At 35.7% G+C, this 19,047-nt stretch overlaps 2 protein-coding genes across 10 annotated transcripts in view; one reads left to right on the top strand and one right to left on the bottom strand.

Annotated features, from left to right (window-relative positions):
* The window catches only part of EYS (EGF-like photoreceptor maintenance factor), a 1,737,133-nt gene that overhangs the window by 941,620 nt on the left and 776,466 nt on the right, over positions 1-19,047 (bottom strand).
* Positions 1-19,047, top strand: part of LOC143682714 (uncharacterized) — a 34,201-nt gene that overhangs the window by 11,858 nt on the left and 3,296 nt on the right. For 2 of the 9 annotated variants that reach the window (XR_013175243.1, XR_013175242.1), the window contains exons 2-4: positions 12,412-12,567; positions 13,597-13,695; positions 16,097-16,472. Coding sequence is in view for 1 of the 9 variants with exons in the window: in XM_077159243.1 (XP_077015358.1) it covers positions 13,597-13,695 (99 nt within the window). In the remaining 8 variants the exon portion in view is untranslated. Of the gene's footprint in view, positions 1-12,411; positions 12,568-13,596; positions 13,696-14,186; positions 14,278-16,096; positions 16,473-19,047 lie in introns of all 9 variants that reach the window. The other 7 variants (XR_013175249.1, XM_077159243.1, XR_013175248.1 and 4 more) reach the window with 6 other exon arrangements.

Below are 19,047 nucleotides of genomic sequence, written 5' to 3' on the forward strand. Positions count from 1 at the left end.
CCATTCTGTTTCTGGTATATTGCATTCTGGCAGCTAGCAAACTGGAACACATATGAAGCAAGAGGAATAGATGAGCACAATTTATAGAGGGCTTTGATTAAAAGGGATGATAGAAAAAAGAGGCATGGTAGAAATATGAATCTATTCCAGAAAGATATCTCCATAACATTTAAGAATTATTTGATGCTGGTGACAGGGGTGAAGATAAATGAGTTACAGGTTGGAAGGAGGGGCTTCATAGAGACTGCATGTTGAACACTAAGTCAGGATCCTGAACAATCAATGAGGAAGACAGTATTTAGGACAGTAGTTTTAAAAAGGAGTTTTAGGAAATTAGAGATTCAAGAATTAATGTTCAGGAAATAGTGAATGAATCTTAGATATGTTTATCAGAAAATAGCATCAGCTATGCAAGCATTCTTACACCAAAAAGCTGCAAACTACTACAGTTCAAATTCTTTATTACAATTGCTTCTAGTGCCAGTACAGTCATTTTATGAACAAGCAGTTTGTTCTTCCCTCTTGGAATTTGTTCCAAAGTGTGGAAATGCTGCAGAATTTCAGGACTGATGCCCTGCAAAAGAATCTAAAATTTCTAAGGTGAGACAGAAGGCAACTATGTAACAGCAGAGCCAAATTCTCCAAGGCAATGGCGTTTGTTTCAAAGGATCAAATTCATAAAGCTGCACATCAAAACAGCTGTTAGAACAAGGTATTCTGAAAGCCTCCTCACACTACTGACACACTCAAAATATTCATAAACTGAACCAAATAAAGTTCAAGCATCCACATGTCTCTATCCATCTTTTGAAGTGTAAAACAGCCAAGGGAAATGCATTTTTAAAATGAGTGTACCAGATATGACTTTGTAAAGTAATCTTCTGCCTGATAATACCAGTATTATGGGCAATAAATATAAAATCAAAGCAGTAAATATTCCTTGAAACATTGAGCGGCATTCCCTTTGGATTTTCATATCATACTTTCCAAAACTGAAAAGCAAGAAAACAGACTTACTTTAAAACTCCTTTCTTTCCGAATCCAACTTAAGTTCATCAGGATTGGAAGAATGGTCACCAATAGCCTCTGCATGAATTGTGACTATTTTTGAAATTCCTTTTAAGTTACTGCCAGCATTAAAACTCTCAATGGTGCCCCAAACTGGATCTTAAAATGGCAGCATGACATCATTTTTTGACCCAAATTTTGAGTAAAATTTTTCAATTCTCTTCCTTTATACAAATGAGGCTGGTATCTTTCATGGGTTTATATAAAACTAGGTGTTAATTCAGTTATTAGTATTTAACTAATGCAAATTCCTGAAGGTATGTAGTCCAACACAGCCCCAGGAACTCTGGGGAGTCTAAGGGACTTAGAAAAAAGAACCATGAATTTAAAAGTCTATATCTATGTTTACACAAGGAAAAGCTTTGTTCATGGTTCCAGGTAAGGCAATTAAGTCTGAAAACCTGAGATCTCCTGGCACATTTCTATGACTCTATGAGATCCAAGCACTAGTTACTTAACATATATGTTAAATAATGCTTTCTGCTAAACTTATTCATAATGCCTGATAGTAAAAATGGCTTTTTAGTACTTATACCAATGACTGCCTAGAGAGGACTACCCCATTTTAGCAAAACTCTGTGAAATTAATGACCTTAGGAAAATGTGCATAAAAATGTATGACTGGGATTTCCCGGAAGATGGTCAACTAGAGTGGCTCAAGATTAGCCCTGCTCATTGGAAAGGAGGGCAACTGAGGTGGTGATTCAGGAGTGCGGCTGACCTGGGAGAATCTTCTGCAACACATGCAACAGCCCTGGTTGCCGAGGCTGAGGAACTGAAAGGCAGAAGGCTGGAACCTGGCTTGGAGGGGCAGAGGCACAGGGCCAGTGGGAGTGCATGGACTGGAGTGTAGGACTAGGAAGTAAGCTAGGTAGCATTCTCTGGGCACACTACCCATACCAGTGCAGTCCATGACAAGCAACTCACTCCATACTCCTCCACACACCTGAACCTCATCACCCTCTCCCATTCCCCACACTCCAGGTGACCCTACCCCATCAGCCCCCAGGCCACATACCTGCCCCAACCCCCTACCTCAAGTGCAGCCCAACCCAACTGTCCTGTAAACATCCTAAGCACTACCTCCCCCTCTGTTTCCTGCAGGCTGTTGCCAGCACATAAAGTTTGCAGGCACTAACCTCCATACCTACGCTACCCCCATCCCTGCCCATAGTCTCACACAGTCTCACCCCACCATCCCTGAGCTCAGCACATCCCTTTACGGCACTCCCAGGCCCACACATGTGAATGCACTCAGTTCTGGGAACTTCAGTTTACAGCAGTCCTAGAGCCACACATGCACACAACAATCAGCCTCACTTCCCAATTCTGAGAGAGTACCAACCTGCACAGCTGGGTACATCTGCACCCAGTACATGAAGGTATAATGCCGACCTGCTGCCACAGCTCTATGCATGCACACAAAGGGCTTGGTGTCTTAGACAGCTAACAACAGAGTTACACCCCCCAGATTGGTGCACCCATGCAGCTACATCCTCCCTGGCCACTGGGGGCCCACATTCACAAGAATCAGTGCAACATCCCCAAACTCTGCCCATACCTAACCTGAAACAAAGCACCGTGCCCTGCTCCCTGTTGTACAACCATCCTGCAAACACAAGGCATTAGACTACTGAAATAAATCAACTCCCAAAGTAAATCAATCAAGATATTTACACAAGAAAGCATATCACAAAGCATATCACAATGCAGACAGATATAGCCCTGCATAATGGCCAAATTGAAACACCAGAGGAGACACAGATTGGAACAACTAATCAAAGATGTTCATACAATTCTACTTAATAAAATAAGTTGGACAGCAAATGACATAAAGGAGAACAAGAGGGCAGCCAAAGAGCACAAGGAGGAATTTGAAAGAATAAATAGAAAAATAGCAGAAATTACAGAGATTAAAGACTCTGTTGACAAAATAAAATCATACTAGAGGCACACAACACCAGATTTAAAGAGACAGAAGAAAGAATAAGTGATATAGAGGACAGGATATTGACTTTGAAGACTCAAAATAGCAAATGGCAAAAAAGATGGAAAATATTGAATGGGTACTAGGATATACAATGATAGACAAAACAAAGCTCACAGATATAAGAATCGAATCATTGGTGTCCCAGAAGGAGAAGAGGGGAATAAAAGGATAGGAAAAGTGTTGAGGATATAATGGGGGAAAGTTTCCTAACCATCATAAAGAATATAAATATACACATCAAAGAAACCCAAAGGACTCCAAACAGAATCAATTCAAAAAGGCCTCTCCCAAAGCACATACTAATCAGTCTGCCAAATGTTGAAGAGAAGAAGAAAATTATGAAAGTGGCAAGGGACAAACAATCTACTACATACAAAGGAAGTCAAATAAAACTGAGTTCAGACTACTCAAATAGCACCCTGGAGGCAAGAAGGCAGTGGTAGGATATTTCCAAGATCCTGAGAGAGAAAGACTTCCAGCCAAGAATTCTGTACTCAGACAGATTGTCCTTCAAAATTGAGGGGGAGATTAAAGTTTTTATAGACAAAGAAGTCTTGAAAGAATTTGTCAACAAGAGACTGGCCCTAAAAGAAATACTGAAAGGAGTTCTGCTGGCTGAAAAATAAAAGACAGGAGAGGGAGGTGGGGAGGAGGTCACAGAATTGAAGAGCACCACTAAGGGTAATTTAAATAATCCAAAGAGAAAGAGGGAAACAGATATATAGATCTGACAAATAAAATAAAAAGAGATAAGATGGCGGAATCAAGAAATGCCTTTTCAGTAATAACTTTGAATGCTAATGGACTAAACTTACCAATTAGAAAATACAGATTGGATTAAGAAAAATAATCCAGCTATATACTGCTCACAAGATACTCATTTTAGATGCAAGGATACAAATAGATTGAAAGTGAAAGAACGGAAAAAGATTTTCCATGAAAGTTGTAACCAAAAGAAAGCAGGAGTAGCTATACTAATATCAGACAAAATAGACTTTAAAGGGAAAGACATCATAAGAGACAAAGAAGGACACTATATACTAATTAAAGGATGAATTCACCAAGAAGATATAACACTCATAAATGTTTACACTACCAAGGAACTCCAAAGTACATGAGACAGACACTGGCAAAACAGAAGGCAGTGATAGATGCTTCAACAATAATAGTAGGAGGCTTCAATACACCACTTTCCTCTATAGATAGAACAATCAGATAGAAGATCAACAAGGAAATAGAGAAGTTAAATAACTTGATAAAAGAATTAGACCTAATGGATATATATAGATCATTGTACCCCAAAGCACAAGGTTACATTCTTCTCTAGTGCTCAAGGAACATTCTCCAGGATAGATCACATGCTGGCGTACAAAACAGGTCTTTACAAATTTAAAAACATTGAAATTATTCAAAGTACTTTCTCTGATCACAATGGGATGAAGCTGGATCTCAATAACCACCAAAGAACAAGAATATTCACAAATATATGGAGATTAAATAAATCACTCTTAAACAACCAGTGGATCAAAGAAGAAATTGCTAGAGAAATCAGCAGCTATCTGGAGATGAATGAAAATGATAATACAACTTATCAGAACTTATGGGATGCAGCAAAAGCTGTGCTGAGAAATTTATTGCCTTAAATACCTATATTAAAAAATGAGAAAGAGCAAAAATCGAGGACTTAACAGCAAACCTGGAGGAACCTGAGAAAGAACAGCAAACTAACACCAAAGCAAATATCAGAAGCGAAATAACAAAGATTGAAGCAGAGATAAATGAATGGGAGAACAAAAGAACAATAGAAAAAAATCAATAAAACCAAAAGTTGGTTATTTGAGAAAATCAATAAAATTGGGCTACTAGCAAGACTGACAAAGGAAAAAAGAGAGAGGATGTAAATAAACAAAATCAGAAATAAGAAGGGATGCATTACTACAGACCCTGAAGAATTAAAAGAAATCATAAGAGGATACTATGAACAACTATATGCCCAAAACTAGACAACTTAGATGAAGTAGAAAAATTCTTGGAAACACCCAAACAAGCTGCACTGACTCAGGAAGAATTAGAAGATCTCAATAAACCAATCACAAGTAAAGAAATGTAATCAGTCATCAAAAATCTTCCTATAGGGGCGGGCCGCGGTGGCTCAGCGGGCAAAGTGCTTGCCTGCCATGCCGGAGGACCTCGGTTCGATTCCCGGCCCCAGCCCATGTAAAAAACAAACAAACAAACAAAATACAATAAAACAAGAAAATGTTTAAAGATGTTTCCCTTTCTTCCTCCTTTCCTTCCTTCTCTCTGTCTTTCCTTCCCTTCCTCCCTCTCTCTTTAAAAAAAAAAAAAAAAAAAAAAAAAAAAAATCTTCCTATAAAGAAAAGACCAGGGCCAGATGGCTTCATGGGGGAATTTTGTCACACATTCCAGAAAGAACTAATACCAATCCTGCTCAAGGTTTCCAAAAAATTGAGGAAAAAGGAACTCTATCTAACTCATGTTATGAAGCTAATATCATTTTAATACCAAAACTGGGTAAAGATGCTATAAGAAAGAAAAACTACAGGCCAATTTCCCTAATGAACATAGACGCAAAAATTCCCGACAAAATATTAGCAAATTGAATCCAACAGCACTTTAAAAGAATTATACACCATGGCCAAGTGGGGTTTATATCAGGAATGCAAGGATGACTCAATATAAGAAAATCAATTAATGTAATACAACACATTAATCAATCAAAAGGGAAAAGTCACATGATTATCTTGATTGATGCTGAAAAAGCATTTGACAAAATTCAACGTTATTTCCTGATAAAACACTCCAAAAGACAGGAGTCAAAGGTAACGAACTCAATATGTTAAAGTGAATATATGAAAAACCAATAGCCAGCATAGTACTCCATAGAGAGAGACTGAAAGCCTTCCCCCTAAGATCAGGTATAAGACAAGGATGCCCACTGTCACCACTATTATTCAACATTGTGCTAGAAGTTCTAGCTAGAGCAATCAGGCAGGACACAGAAAGAAAAGGCATCCAAATTGGAAAAGAAGAAGTAAAACTCTCATTATTTGCAGATGATATGATACTATACTTGGAAGATCCTGAGAAACCTATAGCAAATTTACTTGAGTTAATAAACAAATTCAGCAAGGTGGTGGGATATAAAATTAAAGTGCAAAAATCAGTAATATTTCTACACACAAGCAATGAGCTAGCTGAGGTGTTAGTTAAGGAAAAAAAATCCACTCAAAATAGCAACTGAAAGAATCAAATATTTTGAAGTTAAGTAGGGACATAAAGACTTGTACACAGAAAACTACATACTATTGCTTAAAGAAATCAAAGGAGATCTAAATAGGTGGAAAGGCATACCCCACTCATGGACAGGAAGGCTAAATACAGTTAAGATGTCAATTCTCCCCAAGTTGATCTACAGATTCAACACAGTACCAATCAAAATTCCAACGAATAGCTAAAAGCATCCTAAAAAAAGAAGAACAAAGTGGGAGGATTAACAATTCCTGACTTTAAAACATATTATAAAGCCACAGCAGTAAATCAGCGTGGTATGACACAAAGACAGAAGCATTGAACAATGGAATCAAATCAAGAAGAGTACAGAAATAGCCCACCAAATCTATTGTCAACTGATTTTTGACAAGGCCCCCAAATCCTCTGAATTGGGGCAAAATGATCTTTTCAATAATTGGGCATGTAAGAACTGAACAACAATAGCCAAGAAAATGAAAGAAGACTCCTATCTTACACCCTAAAGAAAAATTAATTCAAAGTGGATTAAACGCCTAAATATAAGAACTAGCACCATAAAGCTTCTAGAAGAAAATGTACGGAAACATCTTCAAGACCTAGTAATAAGAGGTAGCTTCCTAAACTTTATACCCAAAGCACAAGCAACATAAGAAAAAATAGATAAATAGGAACTGCTCAAAATCAAAAAAGGTGTAAAAAAGGTGAAGGGGCGGCCAACTCAATGGCAGAAAATATTTGGAAATCACATACCGAATAAAAGTTTGATTTCCTGTGTGTACAAAGAAATCATACAACTCAACAACAAAAGAGCAAGCAATTCAAGTATAAAATGAGCTAAAGATATGAATAGGCATTTTTCTGAAAAGCAAATACAGATGACTCAAAAGCATATGAAGAGATACCCACTTTCACTGGCTATAAGGGAAATGCAGATCAAGACTACAAAGAGATACTACCTCACACCTATAAGAAGGGCTGCTTCTAAATGAATAGGAAACTGTAAATGTTGGAGAGGATGTGGAGAAACTGGGACACTCATGCACTGCTGGTGGAAATGTATAATGGTGCAGCTACTGTTTTGCGGTTTCTTAGGAAATGAAATATTAAGTTGCCCTATGACCCAGCAATAGCACTTCTTGATATAAACCCTCACTCTGATGTTCATAGCAGCATTATTCACAATCACCAAATGATGGGAAAAAACCAAATGCCCATCAACAGACCTGTGGATCAACAAAATGTGGTATATACATGCAATGGAATATTATTCATCAGTAAGACAAAATAGCATCCTGAAGCACATGAAAAGATGGATGAACCTTGAGGACATAAGGCTAAGTGAACTTATCCAGACAGAAAAGGATAGATATTGTATGAGTCCACTTTTATGACCAGCATAAAGGTATAATCAGAGGCTTATATTACAGATTAGGGGCCTCAGAGATACACAGAAGCTAGAGATGGGTGAACCGTAAGCTAATGAGGTTGAACTCCAATGTAAGGGAATAGATAGGAGCAAAGGTAATTCTCTAGTGGGACTAGAAGTAATATTACCAAATTGAAGATTAACAAAAATGAAAGGAGTGTATAAACCTACGTGTCCCACTGACTCACACTAGAAATATGAATGCATTTTCATAAGAATTCCTTCAAAGATATGCTTCTTGTATAAAGAGTGTTTAAGTCCAGGGTACAGGAGGAAAGTGCTATTGCATACTATGAGCTATTCAAAAGGAAGCCATCAGCACTACCACAGCAACAGCAGAGGTAAATAATGGGGTGAGGGACAAGAGTTAAGAGTTTTAGATTTCCTATTTGGCGAGGGTGTGTTTATTGGTTTATTGATGGTTTATACTTATGAACGAAGGTTGTGCTGCTGCAAAAAGGAACAATGTCCTGAGGCATGCAACAATATGAATGAACATGTGGGACATTTAGTGAGACAAAATATGCCAGAAACAAAAAAACAACAATGGCATGGTCACCTTTAGAAAATGCTTATAAGAAAACCATGGCCTAGATTGTAAGCTTTTAGAACAGACACATTAAGTCTGGAGTGGTGATTATTATTTCTAGATTTTGAGAGGCTGTTTTTTATATATAACCTGATATTTAGAGATAAGAATAAAACCAAAGAGGTTGGGTTTAGGTAATTCAGAACATAGGGGTAAGGAAGACAGTATCTATATTTTAGAACCACACATACTCTTTGAGACCCATGGAAGAAAGGTTTATTTGAGCTGGAACTGAAATTTTCTGTAGTGCATAATCTAATTCAACCTATCTGTATAGCTCATTTGGATGATTGAAACATAGGGAGCACAGAATAAGAAAGAGGTCCTTTAATCCTGTACAGATTATTATAATGCCTGGAAACATTCTAGAGTATATTAAGCTGATAATCAAAAAGTATTGGCAAAGTCCTCTGAGGGAGGGGAGAAAGAATATAGAACTATTAAACCTTACCATCAGGGAATCCCCTAATACTGTGTCAAACTTTAAGGATACCCAAATCAATAGGCCATGCCCTCAATCATGAAGCTTACTATTGTGAAGCTTATGTAGGTAGTGGAGAAGCTTAGACTGCCTATAGGCGTGAGTAAGAGTTACTATTGGAGGACCTCTATTGTTACTGAGATGTGGCCTCAGTCTCTCTAAGCCCGACTCTGCAAGGGAAATCATTGCCCACCTCTCCTCATGGGACACAATATCCAGGAGGGAAAGTCTCCCTGGCAACGTAGGAGATGACTCCCACGGATGAATCCAGACCTGGCACTGTGGGATTAACAATTTCATCCTGACCAAAAGGAGGAAAAGAAGCATGATTAATAAAGTATCAGTGGCAGAGAGAGTTCAAATAGAGTTGAGAGGCCACTATGGAGGTTGCTCTTACACAAGCTTCAGGTAGACCTTGCTACCTATCATAACCTGCCAACTCCCAACCAGGACCATTCCAGCCAATCCTAAAGGACACCTACAGCAATATATAAGATTCCACAAGGGCTCCAGGCACTAGAGTTACCTTCCAGAAACCTACAACCTCCACATAGGCGCCTGGTCCAGATAAATCCTGAAATGTAGCGCAACCCCTTCAGAATATCAGACAGTTCCGTCTTCCTACCCCATATCAGTGACAGACCCTACCAATGTCAAAAATTTAGAATTGCCATAGCCCAAACAACTCCAAAGAGAGGTATGGAAAAATAAAGGTGATAGTAGAATTATACATAGAAGATACGATTTAACAAATGAATATGAATGCTGAATCATTAAATTGGTATTTGTTTTAGTCTCCAGTATTTTAGAGCAGCTAGAAGTAAAAACTAAAATTGTGAAATTGTAACCCATGTCAAAGTCTGAAATGTGTTCTACAACTAATTGTGGTGCTGTGCTTTAAAATTTATAGCTTTTTTGTATATATATGTCATTATTCACAAAAAAGGAAGGAGAAAAAGTCAATTGTGACGATAAAAACTTATTTAAGCCCTTAGCCTACTATATTCTGGAGCAGCTAGAAGGAAAAATATGAGAGGATCATATGATAGCCCATGAAAAACCCTGCTATCTGTCCCGTAACCACTTGTTGAAGAGTGCTTTGAAAACTATAGCTTTTTTTAAATTTTGATTTGTATATATGCTATATTATACAATAAAAAAAGTTAAAAAAATGCATGACTGCAGGTATTATATTCCAATATATAAGTTTCTTTCCTTTCTTTGCTTTATAAGGATTCACTAAGCCATGTATTTCCAGAGGCCTAATTGTCCTCATTTATTGCAGATTGCGTAACAGCACATTAAACCCTGTTTGGTGTTTTGAAACATAAATTTGTAGAAGCCTGAGTAAGATAGACAAGTTTGAATTATTTTGGTAATATAGTTTTGAATTGATATGGTCTGTATCAGAATAATGGTATAAAAATGGAAAGATTAAAAAAGATTCAAGAGAAGCTTTAAAAGTTAAAATCCCTGGTGAATTATCACATATGCTGAGTAAGGAGGGCACAAAGATACTCTCCAGTTTTTAGGCCAGAGTAACTGGGTGATCACATTCCTAATAATGAGGAAAAAGAGGAGGGAAGCTAGTTTGGGGGTGTGATGTACATGGTAAGTTTTTTTTTGTATTTACTGAACTCAGGTTACAAACCCAGATAGAGAATAATCAGGTTGAATGCTTCCCTTTGTGACTCAGTCGCAGAATTAGTACAGGAGAACGTGATGTAAGGAACTTTACTATCGACATACAGGTGTTTTAAAACCTCATCCTGCAATTTACTGAAGTGTGATGTTAGGAAAGTTACTTAACTAGCATGAAACTCATTTTCATTATCTGTCAGGTACATGGGTTAATCAGTTCAATCACTCCTAGTAGTTGGGAGAACTAAATTAGATTGTGTCTAAAGTGCCTAGAACTTATTAAGGGCTTGAAAATGTTCATTTAATCTCATCTCCTCCATTTTGATAGTTGTATTAAGCTGTAGGTGACCAAAGCAAACTGTAGCTTAAGCAATACAGAGTTCTTCTTTATTTCCAAATTAATGTATCAAAACAAAAACATGTTCTTAAAAACGCTGAGGCTTTTCTTTTAATTCCTTCATGTGGTTTGCTATGGCCGTTTATAAGGTTTGAAGTTGGAGTAGGTCAGGCATGTTGGTAGAATGCTTATTTATTGGGCCATATTATAAGAGTCACTACTTCAAAACATTAAAGATTGTTATACATATTTAACCTCATTTCAATGGGGAAATTTCTCAAAATTATCATTTTAAACCTATCTTTTATATTTTCTTCTTTGGAGACATATTATGAGCAGGAATAGTAGACATACTTTGAGCTCAGAAAATAGTATCTAATGGCACTGCTTTGAGCTGTTCTTTGCCTTTCAGTCAGTTGGGCTAAAATACTTGTTTTGAAATACAAGTTTATTCCAATTTAATTTACATATTAGGGAACAATTTGAGCAGAGAATAATTTTCGTGTTTCTTTATGTGCAAATTCACCACTGAGAAACACTAGGTGAATACAAAAAAACTGCACCCAGCTGAAACGAACTGTGTAGAAATATGCAAAATGCAAAATGCACATACCTCAAACATAGACCAACTATTAAATTCACCACGTGCGCTAGGAGCCACACACATCCACATCTGAGCTTACAACTTTCCTTCCGATTTCAGATAAATCTTCTTCCACCATGTCACAATTGATCACATGCTTATTCCTTCTGTTACCCACATCCAAAAGCAAACTTTGGGTCTTTTTCAAGGCTAAGTTCATTTAAATGTAATTTATATATATGTCTTAACTGTTTAAAATATTATTCTGTCATTGATTTTATAAGTTTATTTTTTTTCACCGTGTGCCTAAAATGGTGTTGAACATTTTACCCATAACCCCATCTTTCCCATAAGCGTTGTGGTTTTTATTGCATGATTTGTGCAGATAATAGCGCAGCACTATTTATGAATGCACATGCCATGTTATAACAGAACTTTGTCTAGGCCTTGACCAGGTGACACAAACTTCTCTAATACTCAATTTTCTTCTCTGTAATAAGTAAAAACTAGCATTATTAAGCTATATGGCTGTTGAAAAAGTAAAGATAATAATGTATGAAAAGCACTTAGAACATACCATGAAATATAATACTTAATGCATGTATTAATTATTAAGTATTAATTATTAAGTACACAATTAAGTATTGTGGTAGGCTATAAAGGAAGTAACAAGAAAAGCAAAAACACTATATTCTGGGTTTCTCCAATATACTGTTAGCTGTACTGCAAGTACCACACATACACACATACACATACATCTATCTTTATCTCTCTCCTATCTGATCTGCTTACTTATTTAATCTTCAAAAATAATTTATTGTGCCACCCATGTCAATCTATTTAATTGTCAAAGTAGGTAAAGATTTTTTATGACAGCCTGCAATATATATGATGAGCTAGTTTCATATTTTAAGTGCATTTTAGAAATCTAAAACAAGTCAGCATTCTGTAAATTGAAAGATAAGATCTTATCCCTATGTCTTCTCAAAGCCACATACTCCAACTTATACTTTTATTCCACAGCTACTTGATGAGACTCTACAAAGTTCCAACTTTATTCCAGGCATTATTGATTTAGTAGTGCCACTGACAACATCAAGAACACAAACATCTGTGTTCATGGAGCTTGCATTCAATTAGGGAAACTGAACAATTGATAAATTGATTAATTAAATCTAAGTAAGTAAAACATATCATAATTAATAAATGTTAATGGGGATGGTCAGGAAAAGTGACCAGGAGCAAGAGGGTTCTGGTGCAAAAGGCAGTTTTGAATGGGGTTATCAGGAAAGGTCTTGCTAAGAATGTAGCATCTGAGGAAAGCAAAGGAAACAGAGGGTTCAAACTTTGATAGAAGCTGAGCAAAGAATCCTAGGTAGAGGAAGTGCACAGTTCCAGGCAGAAAGTGAACTTTATTCTTTGAGAACATTAAATCTTTCAACCAGTATTTACTGACTGCCTTAAATAGTTCAGGCAATTCTTATAGACACCAGAAATATGTCAGTGAACAAAACAAATCCCAGGTTTCCAGGAAGCTCACATTACAAGAAAGAATGTGGCATTCTTTCAGATGCACCCATTGTATTCTACCCATCATCTTTTCAAAAATGAGGGAAAATTATACTCCATACTATTAAATTGTCCCGTTTATGAAACAAGAATAGAATGCTAACTTCAAAAGAGGATTTTAGAGATTACTTAGTTAAGAAGGGTTAAGTACTAAGAATGATTATTATAGGAATCGTTTAGCTGGTACAGTATCACTTGGTAATTCTGGGTTTAGTTTGCTTATTGTTTAGGTTTGGGTTCCACTGTATCTAAGCCTTACATTTTTAAGTCCCCTCACTTGGAAACAGTCCACATGTAGAACAAAACAAATTTCTGAAGATGATTTCCTAGAGCCTAGCACCCAGTAAATGCAGTCAGTTTATTCAAAAATTACAGTTTCCAGAGTAATGTATATTGCCAAAATAAAATAAGGCATTGATTCAGTGAGATACTGTTTTAGTTGCCTAGTCTGCTGAAAGCAGTTATCATGTATGGTTTGGCTGTTAATAATGAAAATTTAAGCTGATAGTTTAAAGCTGTGGGATGTCCAAATCAAGGCATCATCAACTTTCATGAACACCGGTTACTGCCAATTCCTGACTCTTCTACAACATGGCAAAACACAAAGCAGATTCTGCTGGTTTCTCCCTTCTGTTCTAGGTTTCATTGATTTCAGCTTCTTCCTTCCATGGCTTTCTCTCTGTATTCATCCAGTTTATAAAGGACTGCAGTAGAGGATTAAGACCCATCTTGAATGGGGTAAGTCATACTTTAACTGAAATAATATCAAACGATCCTACTTACTATGTGTTCATACCAATAGGAATAGATTACACTTTAAGAGCATGCTTTCTTGCGGTACATACAGTTTCAAACCACAAGAGTACCTAAGGTGTTATTAGCTGGGTCTTAAATGTTGTGATATTGTAAACAGTATAGTGGTATAGAAATGGCTCCATAGTTGAAGATTTTAGTCTGCAATGGAGGAAAAACTCCATTTATTTGCCTGTTTTAGATAGAGAGACAAAACAGCACTGTGTTCAGTTTTAACAATGGAGATTTTCTAAAAGAAATAGCATATATTAACACTCTCAGTGTGACAGATGGTTGGATTGTATGTAATAAAATCAAAAGATATTTTGATGAGAAAGAGAATGGATCCAACAGCTCGCATATCAGAATCCTGGGCAGCACAAACAAGGGAATATAATGAATGTGTGCTAAACTTATGCGTCGTTAACTTTTCACAGCCCAAGGCAACAAAGGATGAGAGATGGACAGGAGTTTCAGCAGGGTGGATAAAGTGAATAAAACAAGGAAGAAGGCAACATTCTATCTCTAGTAAAGTATTATCTTCAGTAATTCATTTGAAAATCCAGACTGAAACTACCTTTCTGAATGCATTAAAAAGTATCATTTAGAACAATGCAAGACTAGATTTAAACACTATCATACGTCCCTAAAAATATGTTTTTTAAATATAAAAAAATTTTTCTCACAGCCAAAAAAAGGAAGGAATTTCATTAATATGTCTCCCAAAATAATCCTTGGAATTAAGGTCTCCTTAAGAGTATAAATTGTTCTTTTTTTTTTAAAATAATAATAGTACCTATTGCTATTTTAAGATATAATTCTATTTTAAACTAATGTGAAAACTTAGGAATTTCTTTAGAAAAATAAAATAAACTAAATAAAACAGTCCCCATTTTCCTCTCAATAAATGACAACATTACTTAGCTAACATTGCATAGATATTCTGAATTGTTATTACAGAGATAAAATTTCAATTTTAGGTTGAAAATACTTATGCCTTCAAATTCTAAATATTTTAGGCCAGCTACTCTTTAAATTAAAAATGGAAAAGAGTAAACTATATTTGCAGCTACCAGTAAGTTACTTTAAATTCTGAAGGCATTTTGATTATATTCTCTTGAGAAATCATAATGAGGTAAATTCAAAGAGAGTGTTATACCTGCAGGTTTGATTAAAAAACAGATCTGGTTACACTATCTAAGCTCTTTAGACTTTTTTTTTTTTTTTACCAACTTACTCTTTTATGATAGTACTTTATTCAATACCACTTAATGAAATAATAAGTAATATTTTGGGGCACTAATTGTTGATAGCATTCACCAAGAGAGAAAACATGCATAATTTGGAGAAATGAACCCATATCAGAGACCTAGGCTTATAGTTCTGAAAAGGGAAACTGTCCATTTTAGCAAACCATTAAAATGGCACATGCAAAAAAATGGGGCTTACTCATTTTGAAAATCTCACACTGATGCTTGCTCCATTTATCATCATTTTTACAAATTTGTCTTTGGCTCCTGCTGAATTTTGCAACATCTATAATTTTTCCCACCCTCCTGTTTTATCTTAGTACTTTAACTTATTTTTTAATCTGAAATTCTTGAGTGTAGAAAGTGTCTCTAAAATCTCAGCCAAAATTTTCAATGACAGTTTTTCCTATTTATATAGATGTTGCTCTCTAATTTCTTGCCAGTAACATCTAAAATAGCATTTTTACTAAAATGTCATAAAGAAAGCTATGTAAGTTAGTACCTTACAAACCAAGAAGCAATCTTAATTTTCAGTAAAATTTTAACTAAAATTGATTATATTATCAATTTGACAAAGCTTAGATAATATATTTAACTCATTGACAAATACTTGGCAATATGTTAGCTAATTTATGATGTTTTATGTAATGTTCAAATAAGGAATAAAAGATGCTACTGACATTTCAGCCTGATAAGGTTCATTTAATTTGAGCCCTATGAAATTCCTGTACTGATGAATATGAAGGACAGTTGCAAATGCCTCTCTTAGTATGATTGGACCCCTGCTTTTTCACTTATTGACTATACAACATTGGACAAGCTACTTACTTAAATTGCTTACTAAAGCTCAGTTCACACCATTTAAAAATATCATATATACCACTTACCTTAGAATGTTGCTATGAAAATTAACTAAGATTATGTATGAAAACATAATTTTTGACTAAATTGTTTAGAAATATCTTCATTAGATAAAAGCAACTATTGCTTTTGATCTTTTATGTATGCCAGCCACTCTTCTAAGTGGCTTATATTAATCAATTTAATCCTCACCAAAGCCCTTTCTGGTAAATGCTATTGTTTTACCTATTTCCCAGGTGAAGAAAGAGAAGCTTCAAGAAATTAAGCAATTAGATCAAAAGCCCATAGTTAGGGAAGTGCAACAGTGACTCAGTGGCAGAGTTCTCGCCTGCCATGCCTGAGACCTGGGTTCGAGTCCGGGAGCCTGCCCAGGAGAAAGAAGGAAAAGCTCATCATTAGCTGCAGAGCTGGGATGTGATGGCAGGTGGTCTACGTGGATGGTCCGTGTTAAGACCCTTGACAGACTGATTCTTATGAGCCATACCTGCGAAATCTCCCCCTTCTCTGTCATGTATGCTTTCACAACAGAAACATGAGACAAATGTCAAATTGTTTCAGAAGAAACCCAATAATAGAAACCATACCAGCATGGAGTGTCTGGGTACCTTCTTGGTAAAGTACAGATTTCCCTGAGATATTTTCTGTTTATAGCTACAACTAAAAATGGACACTGCTGGATGCTTTAATAATCTTTATAGCATCATATTTGTGAATATTATACTACATCACTGCCATCTGTGGTGATTCATAAATCACAGAGCAATAAACTCTTCTAATAAATGCTGCCCTCACTCTCTTCACATTAGTGACCCTTTTTATTTGCTGATGCAAGAATTCTTCCATATGTTAGCGCAGCATCTGTGATCCATGTATCATTATCCTTTATATCTAATATCATTTTCTGTAAATCAATATCCTTCCTCCTTGAAGATGGCCTGGCAAAATGAGTTGCATGTGTTTGTTCGAGCTTTGCTGAGAGGTTGGATGCATGGCGCAGCTTCCATTTCCTTCATGCTCTGAGGACATTTCCAGGTGAAAGCTTGTGGACCTTTAACAGGCTGTGCCAAAGCTTCATTCTCTCAGATCTATGGTCCTTGTGAGCTGACTCAGTGGTTTTATTCTAATCATAGCACCGAGTCCAGGGCCCAGCAGTCTTCTATTTCTGCTTATTACACGGTACAGTACTTGACATTCTCCTTCACCAAAATCTATGGTGGCTCTGCTTCTCCTAGGCCTATCTTCTGAAAAAAATAATCAAGTAGGAATTATTTAGCCCTCATATTTTTCTTGTTGTAAATATTTAATACAAATAACAATGTTCCCATGAGAATGTATTTAGTGCTGATATTAAGGTGAACTTGAGGAGATGGTTGAAGAGGTTTGGCTTGAAGTTTGGCATATACCACATTTCCAAGCCATCCAGATTGGGACTCATACAAGAAGCCCTGTCATTTCTTTAATGCTGTCTTTCTTTTGCCAGCCAGTCTCTCAGAGCACGTGCAGATTTGACATTACTTCTGTTTCTTTTCCAACTAGCACAGGCAGATGAGAGGACATTGCTGTGTAAAGAATTCTGAAAGCTTTCAATTCTCCATCACCAGTGCAGATTTTAATTTTAAGCAGGAATTTCATGGTGAAAATGAAAAGAGGCCTGGCTTCCTGTTTTATAGGCTCTACCTTTGCTATCTATTTGATGGGATACCTTTATTGCTTTACACTACCAATATTTGTGTGCTGTTCAAATATCATAAAACGTACAATCCTACTTCTCAATAAAATATAGTTTACATCTTAAAAATCAGTTTTCCTTTGAGACTTTGCTATAACACAAAGCATTCATAATGAATGAGGAACGAAAGATTTTTTAGCAATACCTCAAAATAATTCACAATAAATATCATATATTTACATATTATTGTACATACCATCTGACAAGTATATAAAATATGAAACCATTTTTAAAAGGTTAAATAAATATCATCTGAAAATCAATAAAGACTTCAAAATAAATACAATAAAATGATTATATCTGGTTTTAGGTAAAATAAAATTATAGCAGATAGCTACAAATTTTTTCAGAGAAATTATAGCGGAAACAGTTTTGTTTTGTTTTCTCTTTTCTCGAGGAAACAGTTTATTGCAAAATCTCCTAGTGCACTCAGATTAGCTGACTAAAATAAGAGTCTTAAAACCATGTAATTAACCAAGGCAAAACAAAAAATATATAAAAAGAGTATACTTTCTGGGCATAAGAAAGAAAGAAAGAAGTAGAAGAAAATAATAGTACAATGTGCCTCTTTAATCTCCTGTTCCTAGTCCCAAGATAGGACACTTATATTCCACATGCACTAAAAAATAAAGGTGACTTGTAATAGATAAAATATCAATGGCCTCCTCTTGGACTGTGACTTGGTAAATAGTAAATTCACATTTATACTTGTTTATTTCCAAGGGAAAAGTCATTGTGATTGAAATGGGTACTTGGATGATAAGGATAAACAATAATGCACTGTGTATCCATCCCACTCATTAAAGAGAGGACACCATGCATAGTGGCATTTCTTCTCCCAGGCCACCATACTCCTATCCATTAGAAAAGGGTGTAAACCCCAAATTTACATCTCATTGTCTTATTTAATCCTTAGACTCACTTAAGGGTTCAACAATTTAAATCATTATCAATTCAATTGTTTTATCTTCTTAGGTAGATAAAGTACATCTAAAACAAGAATAAAAAATTATTACATCTTGCTCCATATTATCAACACAATATTAGAGCTAACCCCTTCATTTAGACAAATATAAATCTAAAAGAAATGACAGTCTTTATGGCTTTAATATTTCTTTCTCCCAAATTGAGAAAAATCATAATAATATCATGAGGAATCTTTCTTTAACTGATCACAATTCTGAAAATCCTATGTTCATGCTATTATTAGTAAAGACTCAGGTTCTCTTTTTGGTATTATATTTCTCTTATTTGGTTTATAATCCTAGGTTTTTGTTTGTTTGTTTGTTTTTGACTGCTAATATATTGACATTTCTTTTAATTTCTAATGTCTTGGAGCAGCTTGAAGGAAAAATCTAAAATACATGTTATATTTCACAATAAAAATGATTTTAAAAGAGAACATATTATGAACAATTTCACACTGATACACTTGAACGTGTAGATGAAATGGACACA

Source organism: Tamandua tetradactyla, chromosome 5 (assembly GCF_023851605.1).
Source record: "Tamandua tetradactyla isolate mTamTet1 chromosome 5, mTamTet1.pri, whole genome shotgun sequence".
In the NCBI taxonomy this organism is placed as follows: domain Eukaryota; kingdom Metazoa; phylum Chordata; class Mammalia; order Pilosa; family Myrmecophagidae; genus Tamandua; species Tamandua tetradactyla.